Source organism: Protopterus annectens, chromosome 8.part0 (assembly GCF_019279795.1).
Source record: "Protopterus annectens isolate FY-2018-M chromosome 8.part0, PAN1.0, whole genome shotgun sequence".
Taxonomy (NCBI): Eukaryota; Metazoa; Chordata; order Ceratodontiformes; family Protopteridae; genus Protopterus; species Protopterus annectens.
Genome location: NC_056741.1, coordinates 522157470 through 522180632, shown reverse-complemented (window position 1 = coordinate 522180632; position 23163 = coordinate 522157470). Strand labels below are relative to the sequence as shown.

General features: G+C 40.4%; 1 protein-coding gene across 1 annotated transcript in view; it reads left to right on the top strand.

The window, feature by feature from the left end:
* PEX11B (peroxisomal biogenesis factor 11 beta) overlaps positions 1-23163 on the top strand; it is a 316927-nt gene that overhangs the window by 130201 nt on the left and 163563 nt on the right. The window contains exon 2 of the mRNA XM_044080022.1: positions 17051-17166. Within this exon, the coding sequence (XP_043935957.1) occupies positions 17051-17166 (116 nt within the window). The remainder of the gene's footprint in view (positions 1-17050; positions 17167-23163) is intronic.

The following is a 23163-nucleotide window of genomic DNA, read 5'->3' as shown; positions in this document are numbered from 1 at the left end:
ACAATAGTTGAGCTACCTGACTAGGTTCGTGTGTGTGTGTTTGTGTGTGTGTGCCATCCATGTTTGCTGTGTGTGCAGGTGGAGAAGGGTGTCAGTCCATGAGGGCCTACACTGTCAGTGTGTGTGTGCTATGTTCCCTCTTTGCCAAGGCATGGGCATACTGGGCAGTCCTCCATCTGCCTACTGGTGCTAGCACAGTGTGTTCTTGGTCTGAGTCCCCCTGTGCCTGTGGGTCCCTTGGCAATGGTAGTGGGCTGTGAGGGCCTTCACCATTCTGTCCCTGCTGCAGCTGTTTCCTTAGGATCATATTGTGTAGCTTGGCACATACTATGAAGATGTGGGCACACATTCCTGGAGAGTACTGCAAGGCTCCACCAGATATGTCCAAGCAATGGAACCATGATATCAGCATCCCAAACACGCTCTCTATGATGATTCTGGTTTCTGTGTGTGCCTCATTATGGCGTTCTTGCATGGCTGTGTGTGCATTTCTGATGGGAGTCCTCATCCACGGTTCCAGTGCATAGCCAGCATCCCTCACCAGGTGGCCATATGGGATGTCCCCGTGGCAAATACCTGATACAGCTGGGAAGCATGTCAGATGTGGGAGTCGTGATAGCTTCCAGGGCTGCCAGCACACACACATCCATGATGCCCTGGGCATTGCACATGAACTGGCAGTTGGAGGGGAATCCCTTGCGGTTTATGTAGCGCTTACCCTGCTCACCGGGTGGTGACTTGATGTGTATGTGCGTGCAGTCTATTGCACCTAGTACCTCCAGGTAGTCTGCCACATGGTGGAAGAGACGCATATTGCTGGCCAACTCCTCCTGCAATTGGGGGAAGTATATGTGCTCATTGGCATGTGGTAACATGGCATCCAGGAACTGGTGGAGTACCCTGGATGCTGATGCCTGTGAGATCCCCATGATATCCCCAGTTGGCCTTTGGAAGGTACCTGTGGCTACTATTCTCAAGCTTACACATACCTTCGTGTCCACTGGGATGGGTTCTCCTCTGTTACTTCTGGCTCTGAGGCATGGCCGGCACAGCTCAACAAGTTGCTGTATGATGTCCCTGTCAACCCTGTAACGCTCTGCTATCTCCAGATCATGTAGCCCCTGGTAGGTTACCCTGGGTCTGAACACTCTTCTCCTCCTCCTGTACCTGAGATGGTTGTCAGCATCATCCTCCACACCACTGTCAGTCTCCAACACATGCTGGTGAATCAAAGCTATGGCGGCCCCTAACATGTACATATTAAAAGTTCTCCGTCTGTATACACCAATTTTGCAGTGTGTCTGGGAATACACAAGTGTGTGTGTGTGTGTGTGGGGCTTTCACACCTTATACTATTGTGCATTAGATGATGCTGTTGTAATTGGGTGTGTTTGTGCTATTCCAGCTGCAGGGTATCTTAATTATTGGTTTTACAGCAGGTACTGCTATTGTGGGGCCTTTGGTGTTGACTTACGCTTGTCTGTGATGATTCATCTATTGCTGTTTACTTCAGTTTTCAACCAGATTCCCCTCCCATTGTCAGGCATGCATCCAGCTACCGCCTTTCTTGTTTTTGTACTTTCACAACTCAGGATTGTGGTGGGAAATGTGTTATGTAGCTGATCTACTGCAAGTTTGCTTTGTTCTGCTGTGACCATTCTCTTTGCTGTACAGCACCTCCCCTTTCCTGTTCTGCAGGTAGCTGCTAGCAGCCTTGTTAGCTGTTGTCTATGGCCCACTGTGAGTTTCTAGGTGTTACTCATTTGTTCTCCAGTTACCATCCCGCAGCATTTCCTTATTGTCTTCCTGTATCCTTCCTGTTTCAGCTGTGGTGCATGCCGTGTACAGCTGTTTATCGGGTTTCATGCGTGTTTTCATCCATGTTCACATGAACTTTCAGTTACCCTGTGTGCTCTCAGCTAAGCAAAGCTATGGCTACTTCCACACCCCTGTCTTGCGGCTTTGCTTAGCAACACAGATTAGCAATGATCCAATGTGCTTACAGCTACGGTGACACGACCCTCTCTTGATGTCATGTTTACCTCCAGGCCATTCCTCGGTTTTGTACCGCTATGCTGTGTGGTACATCCTTACGCTGACAGGGCATTTGCATGGCATTGACTGCTAATTCCTAGTTACCGCACGGAACACTGTCACAGACCCTTAGCAACCCTTGCGCCATGGTTGTGGTGTAGCATGCATGCCATTGACTATTATGGGGATGATATGAATTGCGTTACATTGCAGTTTTATGACCTCTAAATATATTTCCCTTGTGATCCCATTTGCACGCAGATGCACTGCGGTTTTACTTTGCGTTGGTGTGGCCATGACATTAAATGTTGTTTTTTATATGTTGTGCATGTTTTATGCCATTGCCTATATATTGCCATTGGCATATAATACGTAAGTTTAGTCCATTTTCATCGCTCCGATTTTATGTTTGACAAAATGTAAACCTTTTTTTTGTTGTTTACATTTCTACATGTTTACACTACGCCTGCACCACTTCATGACTCGCTATATACCTTCATTTGCATGCTACACTGCTGCGCATGGGGTAATTAGCATACATGCGCCGGGAGCTGCACAGCTCTGCCATATGATGGTAGTGCACGTGGAAACAGCTCTTACCTGAATCGCTCGGTGGCCATATTTGGCAATAGATCGCCAACGCTACTCTGGCGCAAGCTTCATGAATCCCGGGGCAAGTCTTTAAAGTGCTGCATCATTACATGAAAAGGTTAATTGACTGCATTTTTTTGCTTTAACTTAAGTTTAACAGAGTGCTTAATAATGCAGTGGTAATTATAAAAATAATGTTTAGATTGTAGTTGTGCATCTGCTATTTAGGCAACAATAAAGCAAGAATAATGCTTATGTTTGAGCTGTAATATTTGTTTCAAAAAAGTATGTGAAAATGTAATTTTTGCTATGTGTTGAATGTTTTGCACCTATTTGACAGTGACAGTTAATACCAATGATTGTTAATGGTGTGGAAATTGTAATGGATTTTGTGAAATTAATAAGGAAATAGGGAAGTTTACATCTAGTGTTAAAAATGTAAACTTATTGGTTAGTGTTGGGGTAGTGTATCCATATGGGAAGTTTTGGTATGAACAGCCATGCAATTTGGCAGTCACATTAGGGGAAATGCTTGTAATAGCATGTTTGATTAGTGAATGTTTCAGTAGAAAATGGTTTATGCCAGTTGTTCTAAATTTGCTTCAGTTGTCAATATGAAAAAAGATGCCAACACAGAAAGCTTGCTGTGATGTCAGTGTTTTTTTTTCCAGCTATGGAAGGTTAGAAGAAAGGCAAAGTGAAACCTTTGAAGATAGCAGAAGCATAATGGACTAGCAAGTTGAGTGTTTTGAGATGACTGAGAGTAAAAGATGAGTGGAATAGTAATATGTTTGTATTGTACACTGCTCCCTTGGTGAGTTGGTCATTTTAAGTAATTGTTGGGCTTACAGCTGCACTGCATATGCCTAGAAGTCAGATGCTTTAAGGGCCTTTTGGAGAAATAGTTAAAGGTAATGGAAGGGAATGGCTGGGAGATTTAGAAATGTTTACAGCAGTATGTTTAAGTATGCTTGCTGTATGCTGATTAGGATGTTGGACAGAAGCACCTGCTATAATTAAGCTTTACAACATGAGGAGGAGTCCTACCAGTGAAGCAGAAAAGAACTAATTCAGTCGCATACCGCCTGCTCAGAGGTGACCTGTGCCTGACATACAAGGCCATGTCCAACCCGGAATTAATGGACATGCTCCATCTCAAAAAATCCAAATCTACCAGATCCACTAGAGCAAGCGACTTAAACCTTAGCATGGATATAAATAGGACATGCTGGAGGGATAGATTTGTCACCCAGAGACTCCCTATGCTGTGGAATAAAATCCCGGTCCATGTGAGGCAGAGTACCTCGCTGGCTCTGTTCAAGAGAAATCTTGACCGGTGGATGGGAGATCGTAGGTTTACCCCGAGAATCATCTCTGTGTCACTGCTGGATAGAGGCACAACAAACTAATGGGCACAGTATTTTTTAACATAAGGGGTGGCGTAAGCCACAAAACTTTGGGCTAGGCTTATAAATGCCTTAGGGCAGATAGCCTAGTATAAACCAATGAACTGCAACACGTAATACAAGAATAGTGTAATTGGCTTGAATGTGTAAGTAACACATTTAAATGGGGCAAAACTGAAGGTGTGGTGCAGATGATGGCTTCTTATCCCTGTTGATAAGGTGAATCCATTTTGTTTGATGGATCAGCAAGATATGCCATAATACACTGTTTTATAGCTGCGAGCTTCAAGGGTCTATACTGTACAACAACCACAGTGTGTTCCCGAGGTAAAGAAATGACCAAATGAACAATATACCTCGAGCAGTGTCAGCTGAAACCACCACAGGACAGTCAAATGAGTGGAAAAAGTAGAACTTTAATGTGTAATGCATTAGGAACCACAATCACAATTCAGTCAAGCACTTCCGTCCTTAGACATCGGAACGTCTTCAGAAAAATGAGATTAACATTTACTCTCATTAAATTCTACTCTGATACGACCACACCCACCAGTTAAAAACAAACTAGCATATTTCTTATGTCAGGTAACCCTAGCTAGTAGAACATTCAAATACAAAAGAAGCCTTGTACAAATAGAAAGCAAAAACCTATAAAGTCAGTGATTTATGTTTTAAAATGGGCATCAGTGTGCAAAAATCATTGACTCCTGAACTGTGGCATTTAATCTGAGCTGCCAGTAAAATTCCATCATTTGTAATTTTCCCAATATCCACCCCAGTGTCGTTTTCCATTATTTGAAGTATCCCAAAATGGAATTCAGTGCAAATTGGAGAATTTTTACAATGTCTATACAAGCCATTGTTTTCGTTCCTCATTCTAATAACAGTTAAATGCTAATAAATCTGTTTTCAAAAAACCCTTTCAGTTTTTCCAACATAAATGTTGGCATCCTTGGCATACTGCAATATATCCTAAACCCTTAAACCCACATTTTCCTGAAGAAAGTTTGACATTAAGTTTGAAAATATATCTGCCGTATCTACAGGCTCCACACCCCACAGTTCCCTTAAAGGTTAAGTTGCAAGGAACCACTGGATGTTCAAGTAGAAATTTCAAGTTCAAGTCAGTTTTGTACACAATCATAGGAATATTACCTTGTATATTCATAAACTCATTATTACTGTTAAAAAAAAAATCACCCAGTTCTTTACCAATATGAGTCTCACTCTACCACTTAATTCACCATAGGTCAAGACCATAGAATGAACATAGGACCCTTTTTCACACACAGTTGTTTTCACCAAGTGGGGCTCCCAATAAGGGCAAGTGCCTCATCCCTCATCCTTCCAAGACCTCTTCACAAGTGTACAAAACCAAATCTCGGGAGTATCCCCTTTCAATAAAAAACTTAACCAGGCTACCCATTTCATTCTTACAAACATCCAATTCGGAGCACATCCTCGCAAGTCTGACCATCTGGCCTATATTTCTCTTAATAAATCCTGGATGACAACTCCCAAAATCCAAATAATCATTGGAGAATGTGGGTTTCCTATAAATTTTAGAACAGAATCACTTTTTGGACAGGTCTTTGGTCAACATTACGTCTAAATAATCCACCCTCACCTCTGAGTGTGTTGAAGTATATTTTAACCACAGGTACCATTGATATAACTGGTAATCTGTTCCTGCCAACCTGGTGCTTTCCATAAAAATGTCATCCAGAAGTCTTGGATAACAAAACCAATGAACTTGGTAGGGACTCTTCAAGCTGTATTTCTTCTTCCATGAAAACATTACTAAGTTAGCAAACAATGGGGTGCAACTAGCTCCCATTGCTACACCCAAAATCTGTCTGAAGAATTCTCCTTCAAAAACGAAAAAAGTTGTTTTTCAGTATAACTTCCATTACCAACATTGTAAAATTCAATAAAGAACCTCTTAAGGTTGTCTCTAATAAGGCTTCCTGAAAAAGTTCTAAACCTTCCTGATTGGGAATGGAAGTAAAAAGATCCACCAAATTGATTGTGGAAAAACAAGAGTCAGTGTAATATTCTTCCTTTTTATTCTAGAAAGGAAATCCCAAGAGTCTTTTAAAGTATGCTCAGTTGCCATCGAAGAATTTCTAACTAACCTGTTCACAAATATCCCTAGGGGGTAGGTTGAACTGTTATGAGAAGTCAGTGTCTATAAGGGGGGTGTACAATACTCTTATGCACCTTTGGTATCCCGAAGATTGTTGGAATAGTAGGATGGTCAATAACTAAAGTTAAACATGTCCTCATTAATATTGCTGTGGAACAAAGAATCTTCCAATAAAAGTTGTATTTTTCTATGTGCAGTGTTAACTTTGTCCCACTACACCACTTCAAATGTCCCTTCCTGATGTAACATAATAAAAATTTGGTTGTTATGATCTGTCTTCTCAGTAATAACCCCCCCCCCCCCCTTGTCAGATTATATAAACCGTAAGTTTGGACTGACTCTTAGTTTGTTTAATAACTTAGCCTCTTCTTAAGTAAGATTATAGTATCTCTTATTATGGGTGTGCAACAATTCTGTTATCTCTTGGGTACACACACCTGTTCAAAGGTAGCAGTAGTAGGAGGTAGTGGAGGATTGAAACAACCTTTTGTTTTGAATAAGTTATCACTGACTTTAAACATAGTTTTCAAATTCAATTTCCGGGTGTATAACTTTAATTCAGTTAAGGTTTTTGCAACATCACCTTTGTTTGCTGGTACAAATGTAGCACTCGTCCGCATAAGAAAGAAAAAGAGAAGGGTGTTAAATTAAATTAAACCCATACCACCGACATAACCCACTTCTGTTCTGCAAAGCAGGTAGCTAAAATCAAATATGGATTTACTTTCTTGCTTTGCAGAACAGAAGCCAGTTGTGACAATTATATGTCATGTTTTGTCTTTTTGCCATGACGTCTGTTCTGACAAAACACATAGTAATTGTCTGATATCAAGCAAGCTTTTCCTATGATGCTTTTTCGTTTGTTTACTTTCAGGTACAACCATATAAACAAGCACCCAATTCTTTAGTTGGGCTGCTCCAACTGCCACACTCCCCACTATGGAGGGTATGCTCCTACACTGCCTTACTTGTATACCAACTCCATGTTTGTTCAACCAAAACAAAATTATTGATGTCTTTTTATAGTTGTTTAATGTCTAACACGGCCAACTTCTTGTGATGTTCTTATAGTTGCTTAATGTCTAACACAGCCAACGTCTTGCTCCTCACAGAAAAATAGTCCGTTATTTACTTAAACTGCTTTGCCTGCTGCCCCCCCCTCCATTATAGATGACCACTTTCTTATCTGCTACAGCAAAGGGTGACTACAGTTATTTGACCATGGAATTACTAAATGCACTGTGTAAAGCAACAATTTGTCACACCATGTACCTCTTGATAATCTGATGCCTTCACTGCTGCTTTAAAATCTTTCTTCTCTCCTGTATGTTGTAGCTTGGGCTCCTGCCTACCGTGCCTTAACCTCCCGAAAGTACCCTCCTGAACACTCTGGCCAAGAACCGGCTAAAACGGACACTTAATCCAAACTTGTAAAGCCGTTCTGCTCCCTGAGTTCTTCCTACATCAAGGATTACAAGAAAGTATGTGTACTACTGTAACACTTTGCAATTTTATAAGTTGATTTCTACTAGGTCGCAGTGCGCTTCCCTGCCAGGCTAGCCAGCAGCCACAACCCCCTCTTTTTTGCTTCTTCCACTCCCAGTTCTCCCCTTAATTCTTACCCCCCTCTTTGCTGCTTTTACTCTTAGTTCTCCCCTTATTCTTACCCCCTATCCTGAACCTCGAAAGCTCCTTCCTCCCTTTACCTGATTCTCTCCCTGGGCTCTCTACTGCTTTAGACTGGCTCTACCTTCTTACTGTCCCCACTACTTTACCCTCTCCTTTCTCATCTCCCCTAAAAAAGCCCTCTAACATCTTTTCCTCTGCTCTCTCCCTCACTACTGTCCTAGAATTACCTATCCACTCTTCGCATTATATCTGCCCTCCTCTATCCTTTTTTTTTTTTTTTTTTTTGAAGTCTCTTACCTTCTCCCACTGTCTTTCTCCTTTACATCTACCATCTACTCCACTTCTCTGCAAATCTTTCTTCCTATTCTCATCTCTGCTAAACTTACCTTCTGACTAATCACACCTTACTGATTGTCTTCCTCACTTTCTTCTCCTCCTCTGGCTCTTCCTGCTCCGTTCGCCCTGCGGGTTCACTCCGCTCCCCTACCCTGCCCCCAGCACCTCTACATTTATCCCTCACATACTCCTCCCACCATACCTATTAACCAATCGCAGTCCTCTTACTATTACCCCTCAATCCTACATCAATTAGCCAATCTCACCCCCCCTCTAATTTCCCCACCCACTCTTACTCCTCCCTCTTCTCTTACTCCTCCCCCTTCTCACTACACTTAATCTTCCTCTCTCCTATCCACAATTTGCATCTCCCTTCCACTTCCTTACCTTCTCTCCTCAACTAGCGTACAACTTCCTTTCTTATTTCTCCCTTCCTTAATCCCACCCATTCCAAACATGCCCTCCCAAATCCTCTGTACTTCCAGACTCCCCTGCTCCCTTCTCATCTTACTAATTCCTCTCTATCATGCTACTTCGTGCTCCTCAAAAGCTCCCACATACATACCTTCTACTCAAACTATCCCTTTCACTCACCCACAAACTCTTCTACTCTCTCACTTCCACTCCATTTCCCCCTCCCTTATCCCACCAAACTTACTGCACCTTTTCCATCCCAAACTATTCTTCTCCTCTACAAAAACCTTCTCTCTTACATTTCCTCTAACCCCAAACAACTTCCTACAATCCAAACATAAAAGGCAAAAAGTTATCTCGTGTAATATCCTAGCCTTATCTGGAAACATACATCCTGACTCTGGCCCCTGCCTCAGTACTAGCAACTCATTCCCTGCTTCCCCTTCCTCCCCTACTTCAAATAAGCCTCTCCCCCTTCTCCTTCTTCCTCTCTTAGCACCCTTAAGGTCTTCACTATCAGTGCCCAGAGCCTTAACATCAAAATTCACCATGTACATGCTTGGATCAATCATAACCAACCTGACATCTTAGCCATCTCCGAAACCTGGCTAAAACCTCATATTTCTGATTCTGAAATCTTACCTCCAGGTTTCCACATCCTCAGAAGTGACCAATTAAATAAAAAAGGTGGAGGCTCTGCCCTAATCTACTCTAACCTTCTCTCCCTAATCCCCCTTCAAATCCCAACCCCACAATTCAAAAATACTGAAATAACTGCAAGTCTCCTCCAACTAAATAAACATAAAAATATCTGCATTATTTCCTTGTATATCTCCCCAGGTGATAATATCTCAACCCTTGAGAATATTCTCCACTGGGCCTCATCTGAAATAAAATATGAAACCTTTATTCTAGGTGACATCAATATTGACTGGAATAAAATCAACTCACCTTCCCCCTCCCTAGCCATTAACCTTTACAATTTCACCCAAGTAGTCCATTCTGCTACCCGTCCTAACAAAAACCACCCCCGGGCTCCATCATAGATTGGATTTTAGTCTCCCATCCAAACAAAATCACTCTCTCTGGCACTATCCCTGACGCCTTCAGTGACCATCTCCCTGCCATTATTCATTGCTCAGCTAACCCCTCCCAATACCAGCATCATTGCATTCTAACTCGTAACCTTTGCAACTTCAACCCCACGATTTTCTCTAAAATGTTTAAACAAATTAACTGGCAAATCCTAAACACTCTCCCCCTTGACAGCGCTGTAGAGCATTTTAATTCCATCTTCCTAAATACTCCACTCCCTAGCCCCCCTAACAAACAAGCGAATCAAAGCCAATTCTGCTCCTTGGCTGACCAAAGAGACTAAATAAACCATGCATCTCAGAGACAAATCCTGGAAGCTTTTTCAGAAAAGTAAACTGTCTTCTGCCTTACTCCAATATACCCAACTCTGCAACCAAGTAAAAAAATTAATCACCTTGGACAAAAAAAGCTACTACAATAAACTTCAGTCCAATAATAATAAGAACCCAAAACAATTCTGGAAATTTGTTAACTCTCTTCTCCATCCTGGGTCAAGGAATAACCCCTGCCCTGACCCTAGTTTAACTGACAAAGAACTGAGCTCTCACTTTAACACCTTCTTTACAGATTCTATAGCTAAGCTAACCAAAACATTTCCTAACAATAATTCACCCAGCTTCCTCACCTCTACTACCAACATCCTTAATAACTGTCCCTTCATGTTCCAGCTCAAACCAGTTCCCACAATGTTTATAAAAAAGCTCTTATCCAAACTAAAGCCATGCTCTAGTGCCTCTGACAACATTCCCCCCCTCCTTCCTCAAATGCGCAGCCGAAGGTATTGCTCTCCCAATTAGTATCCTGATCAACCGATCCTTAAGAGTCATACGTACCCAAACTTTGGCGTTCAGCCTGCATTCTACCTCTTCACAAAGGAGGTAAAAACACCTCCATGTCTAACTTCCGCCCCATTGCCCTACTCTCTCCATTATCTAAAATTCTAGAAAAATGTGTCCACCACCACCTTTTACCCTACTTAACTCCGAATCAGTTACTTAACACCCACCCAACACGGCTTCCGTCCCAGCTACAGCACCATAACTGCCCTACAATCCTTCCTAGAAACTGTTAATCAAGCCCGAGATTCTGGACTATCTACAGTACTGCTAGATCTTTCTAAAGCCTTTGACACCATCTCCCATACACACCTTCTCTTTCATCTCACCAACCTTAATCTCTCCCCTAACACTCTCTCTATCCTGGTTCTCCAGTTGCCTTTCTGACAGATGTCAGGCTGTCAGATGGAAGGACTCTTCCTTCTTGCCTACACCTACCGGCGTTCCTCAGGGATCCATCCTTGGCCCCATGCTTTTCAACATCTTTATAAATAACCTTCACACTGTCCTCCCTGACGCTATGGTCATCCAATACGCTGATGACTCTACCTTAGTTTGTGCCGCCTCCAACTTTTCTGAACTACTGATTAAAACTCAAATAGCTTTTTCTACTACAGAAAACTGGATGCACCAAAACCATCTCTCCCTCAACTCCAATAAATCTAAAATACTAATTTTCCTCCCCACCAAGGCTTCTTCCTTTGACAAAAACTCTTTCAATGTCCTAAGCCAAACCAACACTCCTATAGAAGTGTTCCCTTCCACAAAACTCCTTGGCATTACCATTGATGAACGCCTCAAATTTGATCTCCACATACAACAAAACATTAAAAAAAAAAACACCAAAAGTTTAGGTATGCTCTACAGGAATAATCAATTTCTTTCAAACTCCTCTAGGCACACCTTGGCAATCACCTATCTCCTTCCCTCTCTACTTTATGGTGCCTCTCTTCTAACTAATCTGTCAGCTTCCAACACCTCAAAACTTGAAACCTGCTATAAGATCTCTAAATTCGCCACTAAATCCAAAACCTCAACTCACCACTGCCATATACTCTACAGTCCCTGAACTGGTAAGATCTCCCTAACCACCTTGACTATCTCCAACTAACAACCTCTCACAAATTAATATTTTACCCAGATAAATGCCCAGCCTTATCTAACATCCTTCCCCCTTACATCCCAAACCGATCTCTGAGATCTTGCCACCAAAACCTAATCTCCATTCACAAACCTAAACATCCCGCTGGTCAGCTTCTACTCTCCTTCGCTCTTGGTAGAAAATGGAACTCTCTCCCTCCATCAATTAGGACCATACCCAACACAGAATCCTTTAAGACCCAGCTTTTCTTACACCTATCTTCCAGATGGAAATGTCCTTGCTTTCACCCTATATAAATTCAAGGGATTTTCTCCACTAAGCCCTCTATACTCCAGCACCAATCTACTCTCTTATTTCATTTCTATTTTCCACCAAAATGGTTTTAGCTGACTTTCAGTTGACTGTAAGTATGTAAATATTGTAAATGTGATTACCTAAAGCCAAAAAAAAAAGTTTTTGCACTCTTACTATGTATACTCTGCATTTCACATCTTCCTGACTGTTTGGACATTGTATTTTACCTCTTGCATTATGTATCCTTGTTTGTACTGCCTATGGAGCTTTTCTCCCCGGGCCTCCACTGAAAATGGGTACTTCGTGGCCCAGTGGACTTCCCTGGTAATCACACTGAAAATAAAATAAATAAAATAAAAATAAATCTGCGTATTTAACAGACTGTGGTAATGTGTATTTGTTTATAATGGAGTGTGCGTGTATCTATGGTTGGCACAGTGAGTCGCCTCACAGCAAGAGGGTCTCTGGTTTGGTTCTCTCCTGGGGTTCCTCTGTGAGTCTGCATGATTTAATTTGGTTTGCATGGATTTCCTTCAGGTATTCCATTTTGCTCCAACATCCCAAAGAAGTGGTGGGTGGATTAATGACTTGCGTTGTTTTCAAGTGCATGTGCTTGACACTAAATAATAGCCTGGCAAGCATGTTTAGGTCTCTACTTGCCTAGTAAACTCTGTTGATGGTATCAGCGGTTCTTGGCATCACTGCAGGAGATTGATGTAGCTTGAGAACATTTGATATGCATTCACACATGGAGTAACCAGATCACAGGTGGCTGTTGTGCATTCATATAGATATTTAAGGCCTTCTGCCCTGCCCTGGACAGTGACTTCTCCAGACATGCTCTGCATGCCACCATCTTTGTCATGGGTACTGGCATTGGAACAGGTTTTTCCACCACTTAGCTTTCAGGTTGTCCGAGATTTACCCCTTTCCCCCATGGAGAAATCCTTCAAATGACCACAGTATTCAGACTCAGAACCTTCAAAACTGAGCTTGTACACTACCTTCCTGGTTTTTGGTGCCTTTCTCTTGCAGAATATACTTTGCATACCTTTGTTTCCTCTCTGTCAGTTATTGTGCATGTTGTCTCTCTCTCTTGTAATTTGTTTTTAAAAAAAATGGAATGGACTCTGAAAATGTCTTCACTGGAAAAAAGTTACAGAAACAAAAGTGTTAATACTGTAGCTTAAAAGATAGAATTTGTGTTTGGCAGCTGTTTTAGTTTTGATGATCTTACTAGAACATCTTTTGTTGTTTAAGTTGTTTGCTTCTGAAAGTATTAGATCATTGATTTGTTCCAAGTAACTTTATCTGGAAATTTCACATGACTTGTTTTACAGATGGTGCCGTATCATGATACAAGTGTAACTGGTGCATGTCATTGTTTGGTTCTGCAGTAACCTTCAGTACTTCGTATACTGGGCTGCTTCATTTCTGTTTCTCTCTTTGCACATTCTTTTTTCCAGAATTCATGTTTTGCCTTCATACCATATATACTAGAGTGTCATACCGAGGCAAGATAGTTTTTGTTTTGATTATGACATTCTCGGTATTGAACAGGAGCTGTTGTGTATTTACATGTATTCTGTATGTACATAAATAGGTGAAATCGCATGTGTAGTGCACTTCAATTTGTGTTTTGTATATTGAAGAGGCATGATTCCCAATGCTGTTATTCTATTGTGATGATAATTTAATTCTTACTACTAAAGCAGTGATGTAGCTTTGTAGTAAACTTACATTCATCGATTCATAGATTACTATGCTAATGACCCAGGGGGGCCTTTCTAAGCCTAACCAAGTTTTCCCGAAAGAATGACGTCCTCTATCCAAATAGGACATTGAGGGCCAGGTATTTATAAGCTACCTCTGCCCATAAGAAACATGGGTGCCAGGCCTGGTGTAAATTTCCTATTACCCAGCCACTGGTTTAGGTTGTGCTTAAATTGGTTAATAAGCAAACTCTGCTTGGCATGGATGAGAAACATTTTCCATAGGAATGGCAATATGTGGGACATAATGTGTCTCCAGCATGTTCTTAAGTTGCAGGCAAAGTTCAGGTCCATAGACCTTTTATTTCTGGTACTTTTTGACTTGTGAATATGCAGGAGTTTGAGAAGTGTGAGGTTTGCCAGGCATAGGTCACTGCTCTGCAGTGTAGAGGTCTGCGTAAGGCAGGTTTTTGTTACACTTTGTTTATTGTAATCAACCTCTGAGGTCGTAGTTGCATATGTCTGATCATATGCTTACCAAAGGGAGCATTGTACACTTGAGTGGTCTGATAAGGGCAGTAGTACAGTGGGATAATGACCTTTTTTGGTCCAAGATGCCAAGTTGTTACTTACAAGTTGCACAATATAAAAGGAGTTCCTCACCACTGTGGACATGCGGTGCTCAAAGGTAAGGCTACTGTCTATGTGCATACCCAGAATCCTGACCTCTTGGTCAAATCTTGGATTGTATTATCAACATGGTTTAGCCAGAATGGTTGACATCCCATAAGACACAGTTACGCATTTCTCAGCATTGAGTTTGACCATGGCTTTGGCACTATCTCTTAGTCCGAGATGGGCCTTCTTGAAGAATGCTATTGTCTGGAGGGGAGTTGATGATAACCCCCAGCTTGCAATCTTCTCCAAACTTAGCCATAAGCCTTCAGCATTTGCTTTCTCTTCAAAGAAATAAATGCCAAAAAGAAGCAGTCCCAGTACTGAGCCCTGGTGGACTCCACCACTGACTGGCCTCTTGATTGAGGTGGCCTCACTTATTTTGACCTCCTGGAGCCTGGCAGTGAGCCAGTTGACTATCCAGTGGGTGATGAAAGAAAAGGGTTTATACCTAATTTAGTGAGCTTGCCTATAATACCAGAGTGATCCAGATCAAGGTAGATTGTAGGTCCTAAAGGCTTTGTTTGGTCTACAGATTTCATTTTTATTTTGAGCAATATTGCCTTATGGTCATATCTGATGAGTGAGGACGTCACATTGGGTGAGGAACATTGCTCTTCCATGTTTGAGAGCAAGGTCAAGGATGTTTGTACCCATGACAGGAGAATGGACCAACTGTTCCATTATGTTGGTGTTAAAGTATAGGAATTGCTGGGCTTGTGCACTAGAAGTGGTTGAGAATTCTCAGTCTATAGAAGGGTAGTTGAGATCCTCCATGAATTTTGTATTGGGTTGAACAGTGAGGAATTTTAGTACATTGAGATGGGTAATATGGGTGTTTAGAGGGACATGGAGGAGGACCTATAGGTTGTAAGGATATTGTACAAAGCCCTGTTAATTGTGACTTGCACGTGTACGAGTTCCACTGGGTCATACACTTTAGACTAGTCTGGATGTGAGGTTGCTTTTAATATAGACAGAGACTCTACACCTTCAGTTCTCTCCTGTGCAGTAGCTAGTCTAAAGGTGTGAAACGCATTAGCATTTGAACAACGTTAAATCATGTTTTTTCTTTACTACACAGATGTCTGTGCTTTCCAGGGAGAGGAAGGCTTGCAGGGAGTGTAGTTTCTTGTTAAGACTTTTAGTATTTATTTATTTATTGTACACAATTGTAAACCATATTAGTACAATGATATGTAAAAATATTGTTGTTACAGTTAGTCACAGTACATAATTACAAGTAGAACAACAAGATTTTTACATAACATCATATCGGTCTTCTATAGATTGAGAATTCTCAACCACTTCTAATGCACAAGCCCAACAGTTCGTATACTTTAACACCAACATAATGGAACAGTTGGTCCATTGTGGGAGGTAGGCCTCAGGTCGTTAACACCCACATGGACTTAGCATAGTGTCTGCACATTTTTAGAGGTTAATGTTTCAAATGTTTGTTAAATTGAATATCAAGTGTAGTGTTATAGAAGAAATTGTTTTAAATACAAGGGTGATAAGCTGCAGGAAGAAACAGTTCAGCATTTTGCCTTGTAGTGAAAGTATATAAAAATTATTGGATATAAATAAAATTGGGTTTAAAGGTAACAAATTACTGTCCCATCTACTTCACTTAAGGGTTATATGAAGAGCCTGACCAAGGGAGATGAAGTAATCGGTTGTAGAATATGGAAACTGTGGACTGAAAGTTGAAGTATGTTGTATAATAAAATATGGAATTATAGAAGAAGGGTGAGAATAAAAAAGGCAAATTGCATGTAGAGGAGACTTTGTACAATTATTTTTTTTGTTGTTGTTCAGTATTAATTGTGTTTTAAATGTGCTTGGAGAAAATGTAATAAAAAGGCCTGGTACTTTATATCTTTTACATTTATGTAAAGTGGGAGATGCCATCAGGTTAGGTAAATGATTTCCCAAGTGCTGCTGTGTTGAAGAAAACATTCCAGGTGCCCCCTTACTTAATATTCTGCCTGAGCATTCTATCTGACATGTTAGTCTATTGATATGTTTTACAAATTCCTGTTGCATGTGTCTGGTGCTACTTTTAGCCACTGTTTTCCCAGCAGTAGACCCTAGAGTTGATTTCTTATTTTCTAGAAAGAAGTCTGGCTTCCGCTGGGTAATGCAGGATGGATGTGTGACCTGATGCAATCTTTGTTTTTATTTTCCGTTAGTTGGAATAGCAGAAGTACCCTTAAAGTAACGCTGAGTATAGTTACAAATGGTAATGCAAACGGTACGTCTTTGTGAAGTGAATTTACAGCAGGTAGGTTAGTTCAGTATGCTTGGGAATAGGACACTAATGATTTTCTTCAAAAGAGCCCTGAAGACTTTATTTCTATGAGCATTTGGGGATGCATTGAGGAACAAGCAGTATTTTAACCAGCACGTATTTACATTGTGTATGTTAATTTTAATAGTGATACTTAATTTGCATTTGTAATGAATTTGTGCAGCTTTCCCTGGGAAAGCAACAATGTGGATAAAAATGTTAGAATACTTCCTTTTTCTTGTGGAGCTTGCACTTCGAGTGACAAGGAAGCATCCTATATTGTTTTAATCATATGATGTAAGCTAGAAGGAAGTGGGGATGCTTATGGTGACTGCACCCTATCTAGGATGCACCCGTTTAATACAACACTGAAAAAAATATGCTTTCAATGTGGTAGTCTTTCTGCTAAGTAACATGAAAAATAAGTACACTGAATCAGGATCTCAGGCTTTACATGGAATAACTTTGCGAAATTTTTGTTTTCTAGAGCTGCCCAGTATGCCTGTACATTGATTGCATACACACTACAAAAACATGGAGCCAGTTCTGATGCTGTTGCTGCAATCAAAAAGTTGGAATCTCATATGAGCTTAGGACGCAAATGTAAGTCATGAGGTATGCAGGTATGTGTGCTTTATCTGTGGGAACAGCAGTTGGAGAAAATTCAACTTGGTTCGTAAAATAGAGAGTTCTGTTTACATTGGGTAGAGAGATTGTTTTAGTAAGCTCCATTATAAAGTATAAGACTTCTAAGTTCAGTTAATGCATTTAGTTGAGAGGGGACGAGAGTCTGATCTTCAATAGAATTGGAGGAGCTGACGTGGTGGAAACAGTGGAGTTCTGGATCACTGTCAAGCGTGACATTTACTGCAAACATTTTAGCTATGTCATGATGTTCAGGCAAGTCGCCAACTGATGTTAGTCCCCTCACTACCATTAAATAAAACAAACCCAGTCGCACATTATTTTTAGTTAAAATCCAGGTATCTGCATAAAACGTGCTCATTTCTGTGTGTGTGTGTGTCTGTAGGGTCTATATTATAACCTTGAACGACTAAAATCGACCCTTTAAAATTGAACGTACTAAATCCCAAACACACGGAACAGAGATTTTTCCCCCCTAAGGAAAAAAAAATCACTGGGCTGTTTTTGAGATTTTGCCATTTCCTCCACTGTGGTACGATCTCAGAGTTGATATATTTAAGTAGGGTGTATGTGGTGGGCAAAGCTTTGTGTTTGGATTTTTTTTTCCCTGGGAAAAAAATTGCTGTTCCGTGTGTTTTGGATTTAGTGTTTTAGATTTTCAGGGGTCGGTTAAAGGGTGTTCACTTTTTTAATCATTCGAGGTTATACAGACCCTATATATATGTATATCTCAAAATAGTAAAACCTCATACAGTGTAGCGTATATATTGGAGTAATAGGTGCATCAGTTATAGTTTCATACATTTCTTACAAAAAACTATCAATAGAATGAGTACTTTCATCACTGTTGTAGCACCTAAAAAGACTCAACAGAAAATTCTGGTATAAACCTCTTCCTGAATTGTACTGTGTGTAAGCATGTCTTTACCAGTACATTTGTACTTCATGACACAAAATGGGATATTTTGATTACTACAATTGGAGTAAAGGAGATTAGTATATGTAGGCCTGTGTAAAGTTTGCATGGCCTATCTTGTAGGGAAAATCTTAGATGGCTTTGAGAGCAGAATATGCAAACACATGAGACACTGAGATTATAAATACAAGTATCTTTCTCTAATAATGTGTACTGTATGTGAAGCTTGCCATAGACAAAGTTTACGTTTCAGGCTTTACAATCTTTAAGCAAAAGCAACTTCTTTATGGGACAGTTTAATGCATTGTTGCAAAGAAATAGCAAGTCAGGGAGAGATTTAAACAATATCTTCTCTTAAATCGTTTAGATGCTAGATCAGTGATGAAATTATGCAGCGCTTTTGATAGGGATAAGCAAGAAATGTGTAAAATATTAATGAATTTAATTTCTTATCTGTTCAGTTTTATATGATGTATTGTATGTTATTTTGCAAGGTGTTCTGTGATGTAGTAGTGAGTGAGTTACCAATAATTGGATCTTAACTGAAAATATTATGCTTGGTTAATTTGGTACTTTTCCGTTATCGGGGTAACAATTGTAACGAGCGCTTAGAATGGTAGAATGCACTCGTAAGGATTTTACAGCTGTCGCTGATGTGGGTACCACACAGTCATTTTCCTGTCAGAACTGAACTGTCAGATATTGGCTGCTTGTTGACATTTATCCTTTGTAAGTTTTTTGGCTCCTTGCTTTGTTCTGGATGCATAACAATCACAGACTATTTGTTTTCTAAGATATTAGATGTGTGAGGAGCTAGTTCACGAAACCCATCTTCATAATTTATAACACAGCAGTTGTTAACCGTCTGTATGTAACCCTCTTTCAAAGAATGATAGGTGTTGTTTCTGGCTCTCTTTGTTGATACATAGGAAGGCCTGGGTTGTGATTGGCTAAACTTGTTCCTCATCAAAGAATATAGTGTAAAGGAGCAGCGCTGAAATCTGTTTGAATTAATTGATTTCCTTGCATGTTGCTGCAGCTTAGTAAAAGTCGAGTGTACCGAATAAGCTGTTACTGTTTGCACTATGTGGTATCACTCCATCTTCTTCAGTTTATGAGCCCCCCCACTGTCTTTTCAGAACGATAGACTCCAATCAGCATACGCTTATATTGGAGTCTCGTTTCACAGGAAATAGAAAGGAGTGCTTGTATTTCAGGATCCCAGTGTTCCAGCTGTAGTCTGAGTTTAACACTTCATGATTATGTTTAATGACTAACTTCAAAAATTGTAGGGTGACATTATTAAAACACTGCATCAGTTTGTGATTAAAAAAAAAAAAAAAAAAAGGAATCATCCATGCTGACAGCATTAGGCACTTTCAAAACACGGAGACCCTTTGGCACTCTCCGTGCTGTAACAACTTTCAAAGTAGTGGCTCTCCATAATAATACCACAAGATTTTCTTCAGAGCCTTTTCTAAATTAGTTAACACTTCATCCACGTTCAGACTGCCACAACTACTGTCGTCCACTTCATTGTCCAAACAGAAAGTGTTATAACCCGAATTCAAAACCAAATTTGCGTCTTCGTAATTACATGGTGGACGACAGTCTGTAGCAGAGCGATCTAAAGAGTCAGTAGAAAAAAATCACAGAAATTGCCTTTACCCAGCCCCCCCCCCCCCCGAGATGTTTTTGACTGTTAAGTACACTAGTTCTTCTGACTATCCTGAAGAGAACACAACAAATCCGCATCGGCTGTGAAATCCTTGTGAGCTCGTTCTGACATTCTAAGTGCTCTTTACTAGTGTTGACCCGATAACGGAAAAGTACCATTAATTTAATTAATGGCAGTGACAGGATGTTTGAGTACAGTGCCATCAGTTAATGTTTTGCATGAAGAGTGTGTTGTAGCTCAAAACCTTGCATTACATGTCTTGTGTCACTCTGTAATTCAGTTTATTACATTGGGTATTTGCTTTGGCATTGTTCTGGAATTATTTATTTTTACTGTATTTTTTTTCCACATGAACCTATTGGAGTAAATAAAACTAAGCAGTTTATAACCACTGCATCCCAGGACTGTAAATAGTCGGATAGTTTGTACATCATTCCTAAAAGGGTATTTGAATGTAGACAAAACCCATTATGATGCAGCAAGATGGAGAGAAGGCTGTAGGACATGTACAATGTTAGTACATGGCAGGTAGTGTCAGTTACAGGTGATGCTCAATCACTAAAAGCTGAGTAGGTTTGCATATTTGGTAATCATTTTGATAGTGAGCACAGAATTTGTGTCCATATCTATAGTTGACAGGAGTTTTAAAAACTGTGTAGGGAGATGCATTTGGCAATGAATATACATTGCAAGAAAGTATTTTGTAGAAAAAGGAATTGCCTGAGAAATTGGTTAAATTTAGAAAATCAAAGTTCCACCAACATCCAAATCTTATTCAATTTAAGACCTTTCTTCCAAATCTTATTCAATTTAAGACCTTTCTTCCAAATCCCAAAGCAAAATATTACCCTTTTGTGTAGCATTAAACTGAAAATATTTGAGAGAGAGCGCAAGAGATGGAAATGGCTCTAAAAGTGGTATGACCTTCATCTGGAATACTTAGACTGGTGGCATAAAACTTTAATAATACTGTCAAAAAAGTAACATTTACACCACTCTTGTGGATTAGAGGGATAAAATCTTATCTGACCCATGCAACCTATGTTGACTTAAGCAGGTAATGGAAGCTAGAAAGTGAGTGGCATAAAGCTCGCCCATTCTGGGGGGGTAGGGGGTGGGAGGTGGCTTGTCTCACTGCAGAGGTGATATCCAGTGGGAGGTCTATATGGTGCAGCCCAAAGAGTCTTGACTAGTGAGACATGCTGCCGTGGTGTAGCCATTTCGATCAAGGGATAAGTCATGCAGGGAAACTTAACATGTTCCTCCTCCAAAGACGGTCATTGCTAGTGTACGTCAGAAGTGGGAGGTAGAAGCTCCTGGGGTCAGGGGAAAGACTCTGATATCTGCTGTCACCTCATCGGGAATAAACGGGCCATTAATGGTTCTTGCCCTTTGAGGAAGAGACAGACTACATAGATCACGGGGAAATGGTGGTCAGCAGGCAGAGGGTTAATATTTTAGTAGTGGTATTTTTAGAAACAGCTCTGACATTGAAGAAGAACATGAAAAATTATGATTTAGATGTTAGCAAGGTTGCATTAGTCTTTAATAAGAAAAAAGCAGATGTCTCAAACATCATTGTTATGCTTTTGCATGAATGGCATGAAAAATGACAAGGTTCTTTTGGGAATGCCTCTTTACGAAATAAGTTGCAGTTTATGGATTTGCCTTTACTTCCCAGTCTGTTTCAGAAATATAAGAGGAATCTGAAAAGAAAGCCCCTAGGCACAGTGTGAAGAACTGAACCATGAGTAAAAAAAAGATGTCAAGAGGTGGGTGGCCACCTGAAGAGAAAAGGGATATGATGGAAGAACCATTGTTCTATTTGGTCTTGCAGGTAATTATGAAATCATTCAATGCGGTGAAGAGGCAGAATTTGTCCATCGGGTAAGAGACATAGCTGTAGCACCTTGGGCAACATACTTGTTTGACTCCATCCTTACCACCATGCTGTTTAAGCAATCGGAGAACTCTTTCTTTAGGTTACTAACAGATTGTGCAGCAACCTAATAACTGTTTACCACCTTTAAAAGAAAAGAACAGTTTGTCAGTTTACTAGCTGTCATTAGTATAATCTCTATTGCTGTAAGCTTATAAATTGTCAAGCCTGTTCAGTGACACCCCGGGCAGCTGCCCCTCCACCTTTTTATGGGTGCAGTGCTTTTGAGGTAGAGTGGAGGACAGATCACCAAGATCACGACTTTGCATTTGTAGTCTCTTTCTGGTTATTTTTGCATCTCTAATGAATAGCAGCAAGTAATGTGCAAGAATTCTGTGTCACACACCACACAAATTCATAGTTAAGTGCTAGGCAATCAGTCTGCAGACCATAAAAAGCCTAACTAAAAATCCATATTCAAAAGTAAGTTCCCTCCAGTCTTAAGCAAGATCAGCTAGACCAGGGGAGAATTTGAGGCTGCCCATTGAATTCTGTGGGTTTACCTGAAAGTAGCAAGACTGCCACTCCGCTTGGCATGTAGTGGAAACTTGTCTCAGTGTTGGGGGATACAGGTTGTTTTATTCATCTGTTGATGAGGGCTTAATTCCTTTAGCCAGGTATTTGAGGTATCATTGTTTTCTGCAAAGCAATGTAAAGTCAAAGGGGTTGGATCTTTCACTGCTTGAAAAACCATATATAGATTTCTGTGGAGGAATCTGTAAGACACAGCATACAGAGAAGTAGCTGCTGGTCTGTCCTAATAGCCAGAATCTTTGAGGCCAATAATCTTTTAGCTATGAATGTCTGAGGTATCTTCATTTTAGTGATGTTTGGACAGTTGCATATCAAAGTGGGTTATATTCAGTATTTGAACTGATATACATGTAAGGACTTTTGTACCAAGAGGAGATACCTTTATAAATTAGATGCACCAGCTAAAAGGCTTTCTGAACTACTGTTGATTTTAGAAATTTCATTTAGGAGGAATCAAAAATGGCCGCTGTCTGCTATCGCCTAGCTCTCTGATGTACCCTGGATTAAAACAAACCCAGAAGGCAACGCAGAATTAATAATACAGAAATAACTGTAGATATTTACTGCTATCATCCAGCAAACATAAGAGGAAGAAAAAGTGACAGATTCAACTCAAACAGCAGGATTAACTAAGATTTCTGAATAACAGCTTAAGCCATGTGCTACTAAGGCCCTGATTATGACTACAAGATTGGTAAAACACTATACAGCAAGATGTCAAAAGAGGAAATTATGGAAACAACAACTAAGACCAAATTCTCAGTACTAGCCTCACCTGAGAAAGACACAACTTCAAAAAGACAACTAAACAAACTGACAACTCTAAAACTACAAATAAATCCAAGACAGACCAGCCAGCTAATCTGGAAGACCTAAAAACTGCCTTAT